The 19,698-nt window shown below is 48.7% G+C and overlaps 1 protein-coding gene across 4 annotated transcripts; it reads right to left on the bottom strand.

Moving 5' to 3' along the window:
* Nucleotides 1-994: 994 nt before the first annotated feature.
* Nucleotides 995-18,498, bottom strand: CALCOCO1 (calcium binding and coiled-coil domain 1). 4 transcript variants are annotated; one of them, XM_072654883.1, is made up of 16 exons: nt 18,414-18,498; nt 15,077-15,256; nt 14,643-14,745; nt 13,939-14,129; nt 12,850-13,008; nt 11,829-11,977; nt 7,791-7,881; nt 6,837-6,992; nt 6,173-6,427; nt 5,618-5,743; nt 4,917-5,012; nt 4,193-4,301; nt 3,681-3,883; nt 3,138-3,244; nt 2,775-2,846; nt 995-2,087 (listed from the first exon to the last, which is right to left on the bottom strand). In XM_072654883.1, exons 2-16 carry the CDS (start codon nt 15,230-15,232, stop codon nt 1,913-1,915), a joined length of 2,148 nt encoding a protein of 715 aa, XP_072510984.1. In that variant the 5' UTR covers nt 15,233-15,256; nt 18,414-18,498; the 3' UTR covers nt 995-1,912. The 4 variants fall into 4 exon arrangements, with proteins under 4 accessions (XP_072510984.1, XP_072510986.1, XP_072510988.1 ...); XM_072654886.1 differs by having other exon boundaries at nt 1,999-2,152; XM_072654885.1 differs by lacking the exon at nt 2,775-2,846.
* Nucleotides 18,499-19,698: the final 1,200 nt, after the last annotated feature.

Genomic DNA, 19,698 nt, shown 5'->3' on the forward strand with positions numbered 1-19,698 from the left:
ATGGTACATGTCTCTGTCAGGTGGAAGGATTAAGGTAGAGTCCTTGGGAAAGAGTGCTAGGGAATAAGTAGAGGTTTGAGGGGTCCCTGAGTGGTCACCGGGTTGGGAGAGCCACTTTGGCAGGGAGATGTATGACATTTTTAAAAAAGGAGAATTTTAAAGTAAGTGGATATTTTAGGTCATAGTACAGTAGATTTTGAACTGGAAGGGGCTTAGAAGTCATCTAGTTTTAAGACCTTCATTTTACAGATGAGGAAACCAAGGCGTAGAAGGTTAATTCATGTGCACAAGATGACACAGGTGGCATATTTCACACCTAGCCCTTTCCCCACTGCACTACTGTTTCCTAGGTGTTTCTCACCTCAGACACTTGATACTCACTAGCTGTGTGACCTTGGGCAAGTCACTTAACCCCAACTGCCTCATTCTGGGTCATCTCCAGTCATCCTGATGAATGTCTGGTCACTGGATTCAGATGGCTCTGGAGGACAAGGGAGGCTGGTGACCTGCACAGCCCTCCCTCATTCAAAACAAAGTCAAGTGCAAGTGATGTCATTTCTCTGATGGCAGGGTCTTCTTCAGCAATGAAGGACGAACACATACTCACTGTTTCCTAGCTTTAGATGCTGTGAAGGCAGCTAGAGCCAGAGCCTGAGCAGGACTGGGTGAACCTTCCTGGGTCACCAAGCTCTGTCTCCTTCTGAGACAGACCCGTAGCCTTCCTCCCTCCTCACAGGTCTTTTGGAGAGAACCCAAACCCTCTGTTAAAAGCCAGAAAAGTGAACTGCAGCCCCTTGAGGAGTCAGGTTCAGTGTTGGCCTGGCTACCTTTTCCTCTTCCCACTGGGAATTGGCAGCAGTGTGGGACACACATCTGGAAGTCACCCAGCTCCTTTTTTCCAAAGGACTAAATTCAGCTTCCCACCAAGATCAGAGACTAAGGAGCAAAGAGGCACTTGTTCCCAAATACCCAACCCCTTTACCTTAGTCATGGCTTGTGGTAAGAACACATTTTATTAGAATAGTATACATGTCATATAAATATCTCTGCCCATGCTACACAACTTGAGGTGGGGGAGGGGAAGGGAAGGGAGAATGTGGTGGTGACAGGGAGAGTAGGAGGGGAGAATATCTTATTGCTGTCAAGGGGGATGGGGATGAGGGCAGGTCAGGAGATGGAAATACTGGGTTTCAGCTGCTCCCCCTTCCCCCAACACAAAAGGCACAGATGAATTTTTCTTTCTATGTTGTTCATTCCATGTGGGGTAGGAGGGTACTCCCAGGAAAGGGATGAAACTGGGGTATAGGGGGCCTTCTTTACTCCCCAAAGAAACCACAAAACTTAATGTCTACTTATATGGACAAGCTAGGGAAAGGGAGTAAGGGAACAGAAAGAGATGAAGCCTAGAACTGGGAGGGTTGTTAAAAAGTCATTAACATTGATTTCCCTGCCTCCATGCAAACCCAGAGACAGAAGAACTCAGGTAAACAAATATGAACCTCAAATGGGAACAAATGGGGAGGAGGGTGTGCTCCGTGAGTTGGCTTTGGAACACCGACACAACAGAAGCCAGGTGGTTTGCAGGGATAATCTTGACTTTCAAGGGCAGGGGGGCCTGGCGGCTCCAGTGGATACTTTCCCAGGAGCCCCTAGTCTGTCACAAACCGTTGGGGGTGGTGTCTTGTTTGGTTGGGGGAGGAGTGCTCATTTCGATCAGTGTTACACAAGTCGTTGTGGATTCAAGGTCAGACTAAGTGGAAATGAAGTGGGAAAGGGGATTTCTTAGGGGTCTTGATGGCCTGAAACTCAGTCTGCCACAAAATGGGTATGTGTGTGTGGGTGGGTATGTGTGTGTGTGTGTGTGTGTGCGCGTGTGTGTGTGTGTGTGTGTGTATATATATATATATATATATCACTCAAACGTAAAAGGATCCTGGGTGCTGAAGAAGAAATGTCCATCCACATGTTCCTCCAAGGCATCTTTGTCACACTCAGGAAACTGTTCCTTACATATGGGACACTCCTTCCAAGGAGGGGCGGCAGGGCCCCCTGGGCTGGCCTCGGAAAGGGGGCCCCCAACAAAGCCACTATGGAGAGGCAGATGGTGGGGGAGGTGATTTAGTCCTGCTGTCCTACCCCTTCCTCCTTGATCCTAGGAGCAGAGATCCAGATGCCCAGGCTCCTAGTTGCTCTTGCTCTTGGCCAACGGACCCAGGTGTCCAACTTCCTAAGCTGCCTGCCTCACTCACTCTCTTGGTTCTTCTTAAAGCAGAGCCCATTGGGGCAGAACCAAAGAGGCCTTGTTTTTTCCTAGCTCTCAAAGATACTGGCATCCGTTACCTCCCCAGCCTCTCACTAGCCTCCTCAGCCAAGTTTCCAAAGCCCATCCCCCAACACCCTGCTCTCCTCCCTCCATCTCTGTCTGCTGCCTAATGAGGCCGAAAATGAGTCTGACACCGTCCTTCATCTTCCTGCTCTAGGCAAGGAGGAGATAATAGCATTCTCCCATCTCCTCTGCCCTGAGTCTGTCCCAATGTCTGGGACAAAGCTGGGGGCCAGGTGCCTGGATCTCAATCTTTTCCCCTTTGCTGGCCAGGGGGAGGCACTTATCACTCAGATACCTGGCTCTCCCCCTTTCCAACTCCACCCCTTGCTGAGTCCCCAAGGGAGTTGGGGAAAGCCAAAGACCAACGTTGAATCAGATGCTGAATCCCAGCTTTCCCATCCCTGAGGTCCTTGACTGCTTCCCTTTATCCAGAGGTGTGGGCACCTACCTGCCAGCGTGGGGGGGGGAAAGGGCAGGAGAGAGGGGGTGCAAGACAATTTGGGCTCCACGGAAGATGGTGCTAAAACAACACAGAAGCTTGTTATAAGTACAGCCTCTGATGCTGATGGAACATTCTTAATTTGAGTGAAATTTAGAACTCAAAGGCATCTAGGACTTTGGGGGTAGCAGGTAACCTTGTGTGCCACTAACCCCACCCTGGGCCCTCTCTCCATCTTGGCTCTGATCAAGAAGACGGGTCTGGGGAGGGGCACATTGACGTTCGCACCAGATATAGCAATGACTGAGGGCTATCCCTGGTCATGGGGGCTCCACTCTGCCCTTGAACACCCCTGGGAGTTTCCCACCTCACCTGGCCACGTCATAAAAGGCACTGCCTAGTTCAGGAAGCAGCAGGCTGGCCTCCTCCCCTCCGCTCTGCACTGCTGCCATCAGTACTGCCTTTTCATCCTCTGCCTCCTGGGCACTCAGACACAGGGTAGAGGAAGGCAGCATTTTAGAAGTGGGGGGGATGGGGAAGGGAAGAGGCACGAAAGGGGCCTGACAAAAGTGAACCAGGTCCTGGGATGAGAGTGGAAGAGAAGCCAGGGCATGGGACAGAGGGAGGGACCAGAATATGGGACCAAAATGAAGTCTATCAGAGATGGGGAGTGTGGATGGAGGCCAGGAACAGAGCTAGTCTGTGCTCAAGTATACGCTATTTGAAGGGTGGGTGATCAAACAGACTTGGATAGGCTGGGTTGGAGGGCAAGGACAACTGAGTCCCTCTCCAATCAGGGAGACCAGAGTGACCCATCAGGCTGAAAATCTGTCTGGAGGTTAGGACATCTGGTATAATCCTCTTAACCCTCCCCTACCCTCTTCTCCCTAAGACTGTCCTGTATGTTCTACTCACCGAGTCAGAGCTACTGTCATCATGGGGCCCTGTCATGTGAGGAGCAATAGGGGATGGCTGGCTGATGACCACAAGGGCAGGGGTGTCTCGGGGTACAGAGGGATTAGAGCCAGGGCCTCCTCGCTCACACAATCCATAGGAAGGAAGCCTCATGTCCTCTGGAGATTCATCCTCAGAGTCTGTCAGAACTGCGGCAGGGCAACCTGTGAGTGGGGAAGAGGAGAAACTGTCAAGGGCCTGAGGTCTTCTAAAAAGAGGAGAGAGGGAGGAAAGGATCTGGAACCAGCCCCTATTGGGGGCACATGGGAGAGGGGGTCAACCCCTAAAAGAAGAGACGGAAGAAAGGCCCTGGGACTAATCCCCATTGGGGGACACATGGGAGGGCAGTCAATCCCTAAAAGGGATGCTGGGGGAGAGGGCTGGAGGTCTGAAGCTTTCTTGCTGGGCACTGAGTGGTGCTGGGGGTTGGGAAGGGAAGGGCTGGATTGGAAGGGGCTCAGGGATGCACGGACTCAGCCCGGGAGTCGCTTCCTCATCCTCGGTGGCTGCATCCTCGCTCCACTTCTCGTCAGCCACTTTTTCCAAGCGGGCCTCCAGCTTCCTCATATATTCGAGCAGTTCCTGGATTGGAAGCAGATGGTAAAGGTGGAGAAGGCCCCTACCCACCTGGGCCATGAGGATTCCCTGGTGCCAGGGATGAGTTCTGCCCACACCCCACAAAGGGAACGAGGACATCTGGGGAAGGGGGAAAGAAGAGAGGCAGCTTCACCCCTGCCAGTTTTGACCCCAGACCCTCTTGTACCTCTCCCCCTGAGCACACTGCCAGTTCAACTTATCCCTCCATTAACATCACACTAATGTCACACCAATGCTATTAGGTAATAGAACCATGTAATAACATCTATATAATGTTCTAATGTTCAGGGAACATCCTTTTTCAAAGGCTCCAAGTTCTTATATTATAGAGTTAAAGACCTAAGTAAAGGAACCTCAGGGCGCCCTGGTCCAAATTTGACAGATTTTACAGGTGAGAAGCCTGGAGGTCACACAGCTGGTAAGGAGCAAGCTGTGATGTGAACCCATGTTCTCTGACTCTGAAGGCTATCCTTCTGCCCCTGTCCCACACAGGCCCTAGATGGAGCTCTGGGTGCTCAGAGGAGGCAGCGAAGCTGGCCAGACTATGCAGAAGCCAAGGCTATGGGACCCAGGGCCTCCTGGGCACTTGGCACGGCTCACCTGCTTCTCCTCCTGCAGCTGCTCCTTTTCCTTCTGAAACACTCGGAGGGCTGAACGAAGCTCCGTTAGCTCCCTTTTGCTTTCTGATAGCTGCACCTGAAGAAGGACCACGGACAGCATGGAATCTAGAACTTCTCTCTTAGAACATGACCTTTGTGACCTGGAAGGGAGAAACCTGGGATCCCAAAGTCAGCCTCTTCCACTATGCTCCCCCTTAATACTCCCCCTGACCCACAGATCCCAGGCTAGCGAGTAGACCTGGCTCCTGTTTTTTGAGGATTCAGGGTCTGGGAGACCATAACTAGGCTGAGTGTGGGTTGCTCAAGTCCTGATCAGTGTTTAATCATGATATGTTTCAACTAGTTTGTCAGCCTGGGTCACCTCAAGTCAAACTGAGGCCAAAGGCATATATGCTAATGGTAGAAAGAGGGATTCTAAACTTCAAATCAAAGTAGACAAAGATGCTCTTAAAATGTATGTGAGCATTATCATTGGCAAGTCATCTACCCTCACTGGGCCTCAGTTTCTTAGTCTGTAAAATGAAGGAGTTGAACTCTATGGCCTCTGAGGTTTCTTCCAGTCCTAGATCTACAATCCTCTCACCTCTGGCTTCTGAGCTGACATTCTAGGTGTTTAGGGAGAAGGGACAGCGGGCTCCAGGGCGGCTGTGGGCAAAGACATGAGTGACTGAGATGTCTCACCAGACTGGAATCCTTCTCTCGAGCCAGGTCTGCTTTGAGCTCTTGTCTCTGGGTCCTCTCCTCTTGCACAGCCTTCTCCAGTCTCAGGACCTCTGCACTCAGCTTCAGGATCTTATCCTTCTCTGCCTGGACATGGGCAGGAAGCAGAATGTCACTGATGAGAGCCCCACCCTTGCACCACCTCCCTATCCTTTGAGTTCACTGGTCTTACTTCTCTGGATCCTCTTTGCTGCCTCCCTCACTCAACTTTCATGGTCCCAGAGTCCATGAAGAACAGGGGAAAATGGAAAGAAGGTTCAGGAAGGTCAGGAGCAGGGCAGGAGGAGAAGAGGGCTCAGGGATTAGGAGTGGGGTAGGAGGAAGAGGCCCTCTATGGGTCAGGAGTAGACATGACAGAGAAGTGTGGCTCAGACCTAACCCCCACAAAACCCCAAACCAGCTGAACTGGCAAGTGCCAACCGTCTCCTTTTGAGCCCGGGATCAGGCTCTGCCCCGCATGCAGCAGACGTAGCCTCCCAGTGGCCTGGCCCCCGTCCTCACTCCCCATCTCTGCACCTCTACGTTTTGCAGAAGTCCTGTGCGTTCCTTGCTCCATGAGCTCTTGTCCTCTCTCCACTGCAGACTCAGCTCCACCAGCCTGTTGTTGGCCTCGGCTGCCTCAAGCCGGCTCCGGTGGAGGTCAGCCATGGTTCGGTCTCTGGCGCTTGCTGTGCTGGCCAGCTCCTCCCCGAGCAGGGCGGCCTTTTGCTGGCTTGAGACCGCGAGCTCCTGGGTCCCCCGAAGCTGCTCTTTCAGGGGCTCCAGTTCAGCCTCCAGGGGAGAAGAGAGGCATGGAGTCAGTGAGCTAAGGTGGGGAGCCCTAGAGCTCTCAACCTGCAGTTTCTTATGTTCCATTAGATTCTACATTCTTCCTCCCCTCAGGACCCCAAACCACAGCTTTCCCCTTTCCCTTCTCTGGATCGCTCAGGTGTCCTCTACACTAGGGGTATCAAACTTCAGTGGATCCCAGAGGGCTGCATACTGCCTTGGAAAGCCACAAATGAATATGTCATACTATGGTTTCATTTGCTTTGCTCAGCATTGCCCAGGAGCACTGTAAGCTGGTTCAGGGAGCACTGAGAGTGGCCTGCTCTGAACAGGACCCCTCGGTCCTACACCCTAGGCCCAAAGACTCTTCCAGCTCCTCTTGCCCAAAGCAGGCGCTCAGGCCCTTACTCACAATCCGATTCTGGGCCTTATCCAGGAGACCTTGGATCCTGGTGACCTCCTCCTGCAGTCTCTGGAGCTGAGAGGCCTGCTCCCCCTGATGGCTTTTGGCCTTCTGCAGCTCTGCACTCAGGTGACAGAACTCCATCTGTGAGGCCCGCAGCTCGGTCTGGTGGGAATCCCAAGGTCACAGATTCAGAGCTGGGCCTGACACCGTCTCAGTCCAACCCTCTCACTTTATAGATGAGGAAATGAAGGCTGGGGGACGTTAAGAAATTTGCCCAGCTAGTATATATCTGAGCCAGGATTTGACTCAGACCTTCCTGACTCCAAGCCCAGTACTCTATCCACTACTCTACTTATATTTGGGGACAATGTCTGTGAAAGAGGTCTCTGGACCATAAAGCACGGTCTACTCTGTAGGCCAATAAGCCAGACCAGAACAAGTCAGTTTCCCAAACTTGAAGGGATTTAGCCTCAGAGCTCAAGAGAAGCCTGAACCTAGGTATCTCTGCCCTGCTAGACTTGGCTCTCTAGCTTCCCAGCCCAGAGTTCCCAGCAATACATGGGTATGAGGAGACCACAGACAACTGCAAATTTAGACCCTCTGCCTCTTGTTCTCTCATTTGTCATGACGCCCTGGCACTGCCCCATTCCCATATGCCCCTCAGTGGGCACTGCCCAGTTCCCATTTGGCCCCTCAGCTGGCACTGCCCCATTCCCATTTGGCCCCTTAGCTGGCACTGCTCCATTCCCGTATGCCCCTCAGTGGGCACTGCCCAGTTCCCGTTTGGCCCCTCAGCTGGCACTGCCCCATTCCCATTTGGCCCCTTAGCTGGCACTGCCCCATTCCCATATGGCCCTTCAGTGAGCACTGCCTTGTTCCCATTTGGCCCCTCAGCTGGCACTGCCTTGTTCCCATTTGGCCCCTCAGCTGGCACTGTCTGGTTCTTGTTTGGTCCCTCACCTGGCTTTGCTCCTTGTCTGCTTGTTCTTCCTTCAGCTGCCCCAGAAGCCGCTCCTGCTCCTGGGTCAAGGCCTTCACTGCATCCTTGACCCTGTAGACAATGTGTACAGAACTTAGAGGTCAAAGGGATGTATTTTGGAGGCTATTGAGTCCAATTCTTTTATTGTACAGAGGAGAAACTGAGAGTGAGAGAGGTTAAATTCATTGTCCAGGGTCACTCAGCACCCACCCCCCATGGGTGTCCTCCAAAGCTCTCTTCTCATCTCCTTCTAGACAATTTTGCTTGGTGAGTTCATTAGCTCTCATGGATTCAATCATAATCTCTGTACAGATGATTCTCAGATCTATTTGCCCAGCCTTAGGCTCTCTCCTGATCTCCAAGACCCAAGTCTTGGGTCTCCAACTGCCTAATGGACATCTCAAACTGGATATCTCATAGACATTTTAAGCTCAACATGTCCATAATTACATTAATTTTTTCCCCAAACCCTTCCCTCTTCCTAACTTCCCTATTATTGTCAAAGGTACCACCATCATTCTGATCACCCAGGCTCACAACCTAGGTCCTCACTCTCTGTCACACCCCCACCCCAATCCAAATTAGTCACCAAGTCCCGTTGTTTCTACCTTTGTGACATCTCTCCTCTATATCCCCTTCTCTCCTCTCCAACATCTTGGTGCAGGTCCTCATCACCTCATGCCTGGACTATTGCAATAGCTGCTTGTAGGTCTCCTGGCTTCTTCCCCACTCCAGCCCACCCTTCACTCACCCTCCATTTTCCCAAACTGAACTATAGAACTGACCACATCATCCTTCCTCTCATTCCATAAACTCTAGTGGCATCCAATCACTTTCAGGATCAAATATAAAATCCTCTGTTTAGTGTCCAAAGACCTTCATAACCTTCTACCTTCTCAGTCTTCTTCCACATTACTCTCCTATCTCCCCTCCCTCCTCCCCAGTACTCAGTTGTATGGTGACACTGGCATCTTTGCTGTTCTTTGCACAAGATACTCCATTTCCCAACTCCAGGCATTTTCCTGGGTGGGTCTCCATGCCTGGAATGCTCTCACTTCATCTTTATCTTCTGGCATCCCTGGCTTCTTTCAAGTCTCACCTAGAATCCCACCTTCTACAAGAAGTCATTCCTTAATGCTAATGTTTTTCTTCTGTTCATTACTCTAATTTATCCTGTATATATCTTGTTCATACATAGCCATTTGCATGGTGCCTCCTTCATTAGAATGTGAGCTCCTCGAGAGAAGGGACTGTTTTTTTGCCTTTCTTTGTAACTTAGTGCTTAGTATAGTGCCTGGTGCTTAATAAATGCTTATTGATGGGAAGCTAGGTGGTGCAGTGGATAGAGTGCCAGCCCTGGAGTCAGAAGAACCTGAGTTCAAATTCAGTTTCAGACACTAACTAGCTGCTGACCCTGGGCAAGTCACTTAAACCTAGTTGCCTCCCCCCAAATAAATGAACACACAAATGCTTCTTGACTTGACAGCTAGTCAGATAAAGTTAGAACTCATGACTTCCTGACTCCAAGTCTAGCTGGTGACCTGGGTGGCAAGCCCCATGGCGTGCCTATATCCTGCTGTTAGGTTTCCCTCCTTGACTCAGCCTTTACTGGTCTTTCTTACCTGTGTCTGGTTCAGACCTAAAATGAGGATGATCTTGTTCTAAACCCTTTCTTTCTCTAGGCTGACTTCATCCTGGGAACTCACATCAGCTGTAATTAACTGCTTTGCCTCCTTCTAGTCTCAGGTCCCAGTCGCCTCACCTCCTCCTGGCTCTTCCTGGCCTCAAGGTTCTGATGGGCAAGGTTTATAGGTGCCATAGACCCCAAGAGACATGAGAGGTCTACTTATTTATCCCTCTGTTCCGAGGTAGAAGCAAAGGGCTCAGAAGGACAATCGCACAGGTATAAGATGCGTGTGACCCGATTTAGTATCAGGTCATGGGAAAAAGACCTAATTTTACTGCAAGGTCAATCAGAATACATAATGTGCCATGGTTGCCAAGAAGATAATGTAATTGTTGGCTGCATTAACAAAAATACAGCATTCAAATGGAGAGATAACAGTATCCTTGTCTTGTGGACTAGACAGACCAAATCTAGAGGACCGTGCTTACGCCTTTGGGGGCCACATTTTCAGAGTGATATTGACAAACTAAGGTGTGGAGATTTCAGAGGGGTCTGTGAACCTGAATGGGGAAAAATGACATCTTCATTTTCACTGTTTTCTAACTAATATTTAGCATTTATTTCATTTTTGAAAATAGGCAACAGACATGATTCTGAGATGGGCTCCATCAACTTCATCTGACCATGGCCAAAGGAGTCCAGAAAGCAGAAGGGCCAGAAATTATATTATATGAGAAACAATTAAAGGAACTGAAAATACTTAGTCTGGAAAATGGAAGACATGTCTTTGAACGTCTGAAAGGTTATGATGTAGAAGAGGGACAAGGCTTATCCCATATCCCATCACAGTTCCATAGCACAAATAGGCAGAAATGGAAGGCAAAGAAATCTGACAATTAAAGTGTGTGTGCATGCGTATGCATGTGTGTGTGTGTGTGTGTGTGTGTGTGTGTGTGTGTGTGTGTGTGTGTGTGTGTGAGATGGTAACTATCTGGGGGGGCAGGGGGAGAAAAAAACATTTACGTGATTTTATTGTTGCTACTTAGATTGAGAGATGAAAGGGATCCCCCAGAGACCACATGGCTCAACTCCATCATTTTACAGATGAGGACAGTGAGGCACAGAGAAGCTGAGGAGGTCACCCTGGCACAAGGGGCAGAGCCAGGATCTGAGCCCATCGTCAGATTCCAAAGCCACTTGTCTTTTGTTCTTGAAGAGGACCATGACATCAAGAAGATGTCATGGCCTTGCAAGTGAATTGGATTTAAGTGAGGCAGGGCTGTGTAAGGTCACCAGCCTCACTCTCTCCTCCAGAGCCATCTGGGTCCAGTGGCAAGATATATAGATCAGGCCACCTGGAGGTGGCCCTGGATGCGGTGGGAGACCTTGGCCTTTTTAAGTTAAGGTCTTCCCCAGATCTGAGTTTGTTTGAGGCAAGGCCCATTCAGTAATTAAGACTAGGTAAAAAAAAAAAAAAAAAAAAAAAAAAAAAAAAAAAAGAGACAAAAAATGGCCTCTTTTATGTAGTCAAAAAAAAAAAAAATCAACCTGGGAGTGAAGACCCTTAGGCCTTTCTAGCCAAAACAGAAACAACTGCTATTTACACTCACTCTGAGCCATCAGAATCCAAATAATGACCAAGGGAGGCTAGAGTTGGGACTTATTGTTGCCCAATCAACGAGAACCAGAGTGTTTGGGTTTAAGGCATGGTCCATAAAAAAAGAAATCTAGCCCACAAACCCCAAGACATCTTGCTAGGTTTCAGCGGTCAAAATTTACATTTCTTTGGGCAGACCACCTGCAGGTAAGCGTATGATTTCCTGTGTGGACAGAGGGGGAGGAGGTATGATTTTGTTGTATATTTGAAAAGAATAGCAAATTGTGCATAGTAGATTTGCACAGTTTCATGTAAAATAATCTTTTTTTATTGTATTACATTATAGAAATGCTTGTTGTATTCCATAAAATAATTTTTAAAAAAGTATTCAAAAACGGAATGGATTGCCTTAAGTAAGGTAATGAGCTCCCTGTTGTTAGAAGTGTTCATGCAAAGGCTGACTGACAACCTAGAGACTGGGCTGGATGATCTATAAGGTTCTTTTCTAATGCTAAGATTCATTCTATGACTTTAATCTCCAGGGTTAAGAGAAGCTTCAAGCTCTCAATGACCGAGTTCTAACAGTGTGTAATTCTGACTGTCAGTAAATCCTGAGAGTCTAACCTTACTCCTGCCCATTGACATTATGCCAACAGATGCATTCTTATATCAGCCCTGAATGGCTTTTACTGGCCAGGCTCACAAACTTTCCCCTATGACGGAATCTGCCCACTGACTCCTGGCTTTTAGCTTGGGGATCAGGGGTGGAGTTGGGGGGGAAGGGGAACTCCTTACCTGTCCAGTTCCACTTCCTTCTCCAGCACTTTCTCACTGATGGTATGGATGTCATCCTCTAGTTCCAGGATCCGGGCCACATGATCTCCCTGTTGTCTGCTCAGGACATCTCGCTCTTCTTTAAGTTCCCCATGGGCACGTGATAGTCCCTGGGGTTATCCCAGAAGGAGAAGGAAGCTGAGATTCCCCTCATCAAGAGGGAAACAGAGGCAAAGGGGTAGAAAGAAGGGAGCTCAAAAACTTTGGAGGCTTCCTCTCTCCCCCTTCTGTTCCCACTGCCACACACGAACTTAGATTGAGAGATGAAAGGGATCCCCCAGAGACCACATGGCTCAACTCCATCATTTTACAGATGAGGACAGTGAGGCACAGAGAAGCTGAGGAGGTCACCCTGGCACAAGGGGCAGAGCCAGGATCTGAGCCCATCCTCAGATTCCAAAGCCACTGCTTGTCCCACTGCACCATGAGGCATCCTCCTCCAAGGGAACTTGGAGGAGTCATCTCAGACATCCCCTTGCCTTGTGCTGGACCACCCCCACCCCATAACGATAACCTATAACTTCCATTTACACAGCACTTTATAGTATGGTTACAAAGTGCCTCTTCTCACAACCCAAGGGATAAAATGAATGCACCCATTTCACAGATGCAGACACTTACACAGAATATGTTTTAGTGACTCCTTTGATGTCATATTAATGAATGCCCAGCTAGTATATGTTCAGAACCAGGACTGGAACTCAAATCTTCTGACTCTAAGGCCAGTGATCATTTCACCATATTATGCTGTGATCTATCCCTGCCTCCATCATGTTTAAAAGAGTCCTTTACAAGAAGAAATGTCACAGCTCCCTTTGGACCCCCATCGCTGGATTTGGAAGTTCTTCCTGATACCTAATGCTGACCCCAACTGTACCAACTCTCCTTCTTTAAGGACTTGTCTACCCACCGCCCACTCCCCCTAGTCCTCCACAAGGATTCAGATTAGAACCCTCACGGGCTTCCAGGTAGGTGCTCCCACCTTGTACTGCTCCATCAGTTTGTCCTGCTCTTCCTTGGTGACCTGCAGCGTGGTCTCCAGCTCATGTACCCGGCTCTTCAGCTCTGTCACTTCCCCCTCCAACTGCAGCTTTAGTCTCATCAGGTCATTTCGTTCCTGCTGGCTTTCTTCTAGCTGGTTCTAGAGATGCCCATGTAATGTTAGTAGCCATTCTTCCTCCCCTACTAACCTCATTCTAATTTTCCTGATTCCCTCCAATCCTGCACCCTTCCCCCAACAACTGGTGTGGTTCTGGGCTGGGAAGCCTGATCATTATGAATTATGAATAGTAAAAAGGATGGGCAAGAGGGGAAATAGGCTTGGAAAAACTTCTATGCCACTTGACTTTAACTCCATCCCCCGCTATTAGGTATAGCCCTCCTGGCTGCTCATTCCACTTCCCCTTTCTTCTGGCCCTATTTTATCATAACTACCCCACCCCTGGCCTAATAATGCCTGAACCCTACTTCTGGCAAACATTTCATGATTCATCTTCCCCAACATTTCTGAATCTGAGAATAAGGTTCCTTTGCTTTAACTACTCCTGATTTTTATAAGTTGAGCTCTTACACAGAATGTACTCATTGTCCATTCCAAATATTTCTACTTTTTTTCATAACTGTATTTCTATCTTGGCCTTGAGTTTTCTAAGGGGATGTATCTAATGCATACCCATCACCATCATCTAGATTATACTCCCACTCACTAGACATCTTTTTTTTTTTTTTAAGGCTGCTCTTTATCTCCTACCTTCTAGGAAGACTTCCCAAATGAAACATTTCTCCTATCACTCCCACTAGCCTCCAACTCAAGTTCTTGGCTTTGCTCATCCAGCTTCTATTTATCCACTCAACACTTGAAAGATAAAGCTCTGTCCATCTGGCCTCTGTTCTGGTCTGTTCCCTTGGATCCTATCTGTTCCCAGTCTTTCCCCCATGTCCAGACCCTAGATCTCATCTTTTCTATCAGACTGGAAGTTTCTTGAGGTCAGGGGTCAGGTATAATTCACAACGTACAGAACAAGGACTTGAGAATAAGGATGGAGAGGCCCCCAGCATTTCTCTTGCTTACCTGAAGGACTGTTGCCTTCGGGACAACAAGCAGGATATCTGAACCGCTTTCGGGCTCCTCCAGCATCACCAGTTCATCCATGGGTCTTGGTTCCCGAAACTGGAATGAGGAGCTCTGGCCGCACACTCGGCCTCGGTGGTTTACATAGCGGAACTGGTAGAACTGGGCACCTGGCTTGGGCAGGTAGCTGGCTGTGGGAAGACTGGGTACCTAAGAAGTCCTCAGGAGCAAGACCTGGACCCTGCCCCACACTGCTCTCACCTCTGAACTTTTCCAGCACCCCTCTCTCTACTAACCCCTCCTTATCTCCCAGGATTCCCTCAATCTGCTTCTCTGGACCCTTTTCCTACCTCAGAACCTCTCCTAGGCTGTTTCTCTTAACCCCACTCCTTCTCAATCCTATTCCATAGACTCCTAATCCAGCAAGCTCCCCCTGACTAATTTTCCCAGTTCTAAAAGAGAAATCCTGACCAATTGGACTAATGTCTGTTACCTTGAGTTTCTATCAACCCCAAGAGTCTATGAAATCCCCTTGGCTTTCCACACCCCATGAACACAGCTGCATGTAATTTCTATTGTATTCATTCGCATGTATTTCCTCTCTGTGTCTGAGCTCCTATCTCTCTGTCTCTCTCTAGCTTACCTTTTCTATATAACATCTGTCCCCTTGCTCCTCCTCCCAGGCCTCTGGTTTTCCCACATACCTTGGAACTGGACACTGGAGTGGACAGCAGAGCCCTCAGATATACCTTCAGGCACCACGCACCAGACAAAGGTGTGATAATCTCGGACTGAGGAGGCCTCTGTCTGTAAGTGCCCAAAGTTTAATGAGACTTTCAGGCTGTAGCCATTCCTGACTTTTATAAGTCTTGCTACCTTCTGCTGAGGGTACCAGGGAGTGCTTCAGGGATGGGAGCGGAGACTAGAGGGGCACTGGGGGTGAGATTCTAGGAGCCCTGGGGTGACTTATGGACAACTGGGAAAGGGGGAAGTTTTGGTTCATTCCCAGTAGTGGAGTGGGGCAAGAAATTCAGGCATTACTGTCACCTCTGTCCCTCCCTCCTCCTACCTGTTGATTTAAGCAACCTATGTCCCTTTACCCTCTACTCTAAAACAGTCACACTTCCCTGATAGGTACCTTGAAGATGCCAATCCAGTCACTGGCATTGGCCACAATGCCTGGGGGTAGGGTGTAGTGACATTCCACTTTGGTGTTGGGGATATAGGTCCTAGCCACGTTCAGAAAAGTGACCCCACCCCGGGGTGGGGCTCGGCTGAGCAATGACTCCTCCATGAGGCCTTCTTAGATATTTCAGTCCTGTCAGGAAGTGAAGAGTTAATTCAATTCAATGAGCACTTGTTAAATTCCTATGATATATTATGCTAGTTTCTGAGAACAGAAGAGAAAAATGTTAACAATCTCTTTCTGCAAGGAACTTACATTTTACTGGACAGAAACAACCTGTACACAGTCAAAGTGAATACAAAACATGACTAAAGTATTTTCTGGGGAGGGGAATTGATAATCATTGAAGGAGATTAGGAAAAGCCCTGAGCAGGAAGTGGTACTGGAGCTGAGCCTTGAATGAAGCCAGGGATGCCAAGATGAGGAAGAAGATTCCAGGTACAGAGAACAGACCTCCTGTGTAAAGGCCAAACATCATGTCGAGGGAACGCTGAGAAGACTACTTTGGTCAGAAGGACATTGGGAGAAGTAATAGGTTAGATCTAGAAAGAGAGTTTGAAACCAAACCGGAAAGAGTTTAAGATGCAGGTGATGGGGAGCAATTGAAGCATCTTGAGCAGAGGAGTGATGAGTGAGGTCTGAATATTGATTTGGCAGTTTGTGTGGAGAAAGAACTAGACTGAAAGGAGACTGTTATCAGAGAGACCAATTAGGAGGATTCTGCAATAATTCAGGCCAGAGGTAATGAGGACCTGGAGTAGGTGGTTGAGTAAATACTAGGGGACATATGCAAGAAGTACTGCTGAGGTAGAAATGACAAGATTTGGCAATGAGTGGGATGGGGGCATAAGGGAGAGAGAAAAGAACAAAGAAAGACAGTGGTGACAGAAACAGAGAAGTCAAGAAGATGAATGGTTTTTTGGGGGGGTTGGGATGAGGAGAGATAGATAATGAATTCTGGCTTGGACATGTTGCCTTTGAGATGCCTATGAGCCATCAGGTGGAGATGTCCAGTAGTTAGGTGCTAACGAGGGGTTTAATGCTTCAAAGCTAACATCTTTCCCAATCTGTTTCCTCATACACAACTATACTAACTGCCAGACTTAGGGACCAAGGAATCTCAATTACCATGGTCCTAAGAGCATAGAACCCAAATATCATCACTCTTGGTTCTTAGAACCAAGGCATTCAGTCTTTCAATCTGCCCCTTTCAGTCTGAGGCTCACAGGTACTTTCCATCATTGAAGTCCCTGCCCTACGGAAGCTCAGTGCCCCTAACTCCACCCAGCCCTGCCCTTCAGCTCCAGGTTTCACATCTATCTGCTCACTCTTACTTTCTTTAATTTACAGCCCATTTCCATTGCTCCAGTTTCTCCCCCTGCCCCTACTTTAAGGCCTTAATTTCCAAAGCTTTTGACTAGGGAATTAAATTGCAGAAAGGGGTACTCTCCTTCCTAACCCCTCCCTGGAAATCAAACTGACCCCTTCACTCACTTCCTGGGGCTGTTGACACAGCTGCAGCTCTAATACTCTAAGGACAACTGAACAAGAATTAACCAATGGACAAGAATGGCTGAGTGTCCAGGACTAGAACTCCGCCTGGAGTGTCCAAACTGAAATTCTTATGCCCCTGAGTCAGGGGTCCCTCTTTCCCTCTCTAATGAATGTCTAATCCTTATAAATTCTCAGGAACCCAACTATCCCGACTCCTATTTGAGGCATAAGACAGAGAAAAGGTAGAGAAGGATTGACTCTATGCTGGGACTCCCTAAATATTACCCCATGAAGTTCAGGAATCCTGGAGGCGGCTGCTTCTGGGTGGAGTGAAACATCAGACAGGAACGTGGTGGGATGGGGGAGATGGAATGCAGGGGCCAGAAGCCAGGAACACCCCACCCTTGGGCACAGATGAGACTGTGGGGGGGGTGGTGGGAAGGTAAAGATTCATTTCCAGCATTAGGAGATGGAACAAAACCGACATCTCCTGCTTCCTGGACCTCTGACCTACCATCCCATTGGGATGCTTGACCTCCTGATTTCTTCAAACAGAATAAATCAAATCTAGCTCCAGAATAGACCAAGCCCTTCCCATTCCACTTTCTGCTGTTTTCAGTACTAAATGTTTCAGTTACTCCTCTGAAACTGATAGCTGCAGAACAGGGTATGAAAGCAGGAGTGTTCTGGGGGTAGAAGGGTAGGTAAGAGAAGATGGGATGTGAAGACTAGAAAAGAGAAACTATTACTCAGAACTTAGAGTCCTCCCTTTTCTGCCTGTTCCCTCCCATCTACGTCTGCAACACAGCTCACAGGGTGTCCAATCAGGAAACGCCACTAGTCATGTGCAGGCCCCAAAACATCACAGACCCATACTGGTTGGTGCCAGGAGGGGGAAGACAGGGCAGAGACTTTTAAAGTGAAAAAATAAATTTAAAATCCCCCCCCCAAACAAGCCCAGGAAGAAAGTAGCTGGGAGTACATCTGGCACTGGGGAAAGGGTTCAAAATTTCTCTGGAAATCAGGCAAAAAATTAAATGCAATATAACCCTTCTGACTCTTTAATTTATCTTTGGCTCAAAGTTAAGTTAAGTTAAAGTCCTGCTGATTCTCTACATTACCTTCAAGCAGGACATTTTTTTTCCTATACTCCTAAAGGGTTGGGGTAAAGGTGTGGGGAGCGGGGTTTAATTCCCAAGGATCTAAATTGGAGAAGTCTAGACAACTCTCTAACCCCCAACAAAACTACATCAAATCTGGGTTGTTCCTCCATGGCTGGGAAAAAATTAGAAAACCATGCACTGCATCATCACAAAAAAGGGGTGTGTGTGTATGTGATCAGATTTAGGGGCATCCATATGGGGAAGGTCCATAGATCCTCACTCTTGTCGCATGATCCTAGAACTTCCTAGTGCCCAGCCCATGGAGGGCAGAGAAGACCCTTGGAATTGATTTTGAGGGAGATGGCTGCTTTGAGAGCCGATGATCAAAAAGGGGGTTCGCCCTGATTTCAGCACCCACAGTTCCTCCCTACCGAACCTACCCAGTCCTTCCAGGTGAGTTACCCAAGGGGAGGGGAGAAGGCAAAGGGGGAGCTCCCTCCAATTTCAGGGAACCTCTCAAAACCCCGGCGCCCCTAAACAATGAGGGAAAACTGGGGGGGTTCTTTCCACTAAATGGTTAACCCTTTAAAAAGTCTGTTTCCCTAGAGTTCCTTTTCAAGGATTGAAAGTTGGGGTGAGACTCCATAAAATTCCCTTCCCCCAAAACAAGAATTAGGACCAAATTCTCTTACCCCACCAGGAGATCAGCTGTTCCCCTCACCTTTCACCAACAACAAAAACACGACTCTGCCTGAGAGAGGGGCGGGGGAGAGAGTTGGGCGCAGGGCCTTTCGGGGATTGTAGTTCTTTCTCCGCTTCCAGGCTTCAAAGTTTGCTGGTCTTAGAACTACCAAACCCAGAAAGCTGTGCGAAGCGGAGGGTGGAGAGGAGTGTTGGGATGACTAAGGCATGTTGGGATCTGTAGTCCATTCTTCTGCAGTGGCCAATGAGGACGCTTCCCCAGTAGAACTACAACTCCCAAAATTCCACGAGCGCAGGCGGCCTAAGCTAATTGGGTTGAGCTATTTACAACAATTTTTTTTGAGGGGGGGTGGGGTTGACTGTGGGCCTCAAGCTTGGTGGAGGGGGGAAGAGGCAGTGGAACCACGTGTTTTTGACCGACTAGGAAACTGGCAGCGGCGATAGCCTTGACCCAGTGGAGCAGTCCCCTCCCAGGCCTTACGCTTTCCATTCGGCTTCCTCTTCCTCCTCCAGTGTTTACAAAAATTCCCCTCCCAGTTTGTCTGCCACCTCCAGCCGCACATGTGAGACAGGGGAGTGGGGGCGGGGCTTTCGAAGAAAGTCCAATCTTAATGAGGCAACCCGGGCAGAGCTAATGCGCAGGCTCTGTTTGTGCTTTGGAAACTTGCATGCAAAGCTCTTGGCCTGGGAGGGATCGAGGGCAAGTTGTGTGTGGCTACGAGGTCCCTCCTAGTACCCTCTTGGCTTAGTTAGCCCAGTCCCTGGCACGTGTTAGGTGCTTCAAAAATGCTTGTTGACATAGCTGATTTGGGCTGGGACTTTGTACCTACCTCTTCTCTGGTTTCCTTCCAGACTGAGCTTAAGTCCTGTCTTCTGCAGGAATCTTTCTCAGCATCCACCTATGCCCCTAACCCTCTGCTTCCCTCTGATTTTATCCCTCCCACCCCTCAACGTTTTGTTTACACCAATATGTCTTGTACAGACAGTTATTTTTGTTGTCTCTCCCGTTAGAATGTGAGCTCCTTGGAGGTGTGGACTTTGTTTTTGCCTTTAAAAAATATCCCCAGAGCTTAGTCAGTCAATAAGTATTTATTTAGCACCTCCTGATCCAGGAACTATGCTAAATCCTGGGGATACAAAGAAAGGCAGAAAACAGTCCCAGTATGGTCAAACAACTCCCAGGCTAATGGGGGTAGAGGTGGGTACGGGGTGTGGGGTGTGGGGGAGAAAATGTGGAAACAACCATATAAAAACTAGAGACACATGCTTGCTGAA

This window comes from Notamacropus eugenii, chromosome 3 (genome assembly GCF_028372415.1).
Source record: "Notamacropus eugenii isolate mMacEug1 chromosome 3, mMacEug1.pri_v2, whole genome shotgun sequence".
NCBI lineage: Eukaryota > Metazoa > Chordata > Mammalia > Diprotodontia > Macropodidae > Notamacropus > Notamacropus eugenii.

What these genes read in the sequence shown, in the direction of transcription:
- CALCOCO1 (XM_072654883.1), bottom strand. Translation starts at nt 15,232, where the DNA reads ATGGAGGAGTCATTGCTCAGCCGAGCCCCACCCCGGGGTGGGGTCACT. An exon ending in ACTGGATTGGCATCTTCAAG is followed by an intron (nt 14,746 to 15,076) that starts GTACCTATCAGG and finishes GGGCACTTACAG; the next exon opens with ACAGAGGCCTCCTCAGTCCG. An exon ending in CTCCAGTGTCCAGTTCCAAG is followed by an intron (nt 14,130 to 14,642) that starts GTATGTGGGAAA and finishes GTCTTCCCACAG; the next exon opens with CCAGCTACCTGCCCAAGCCA.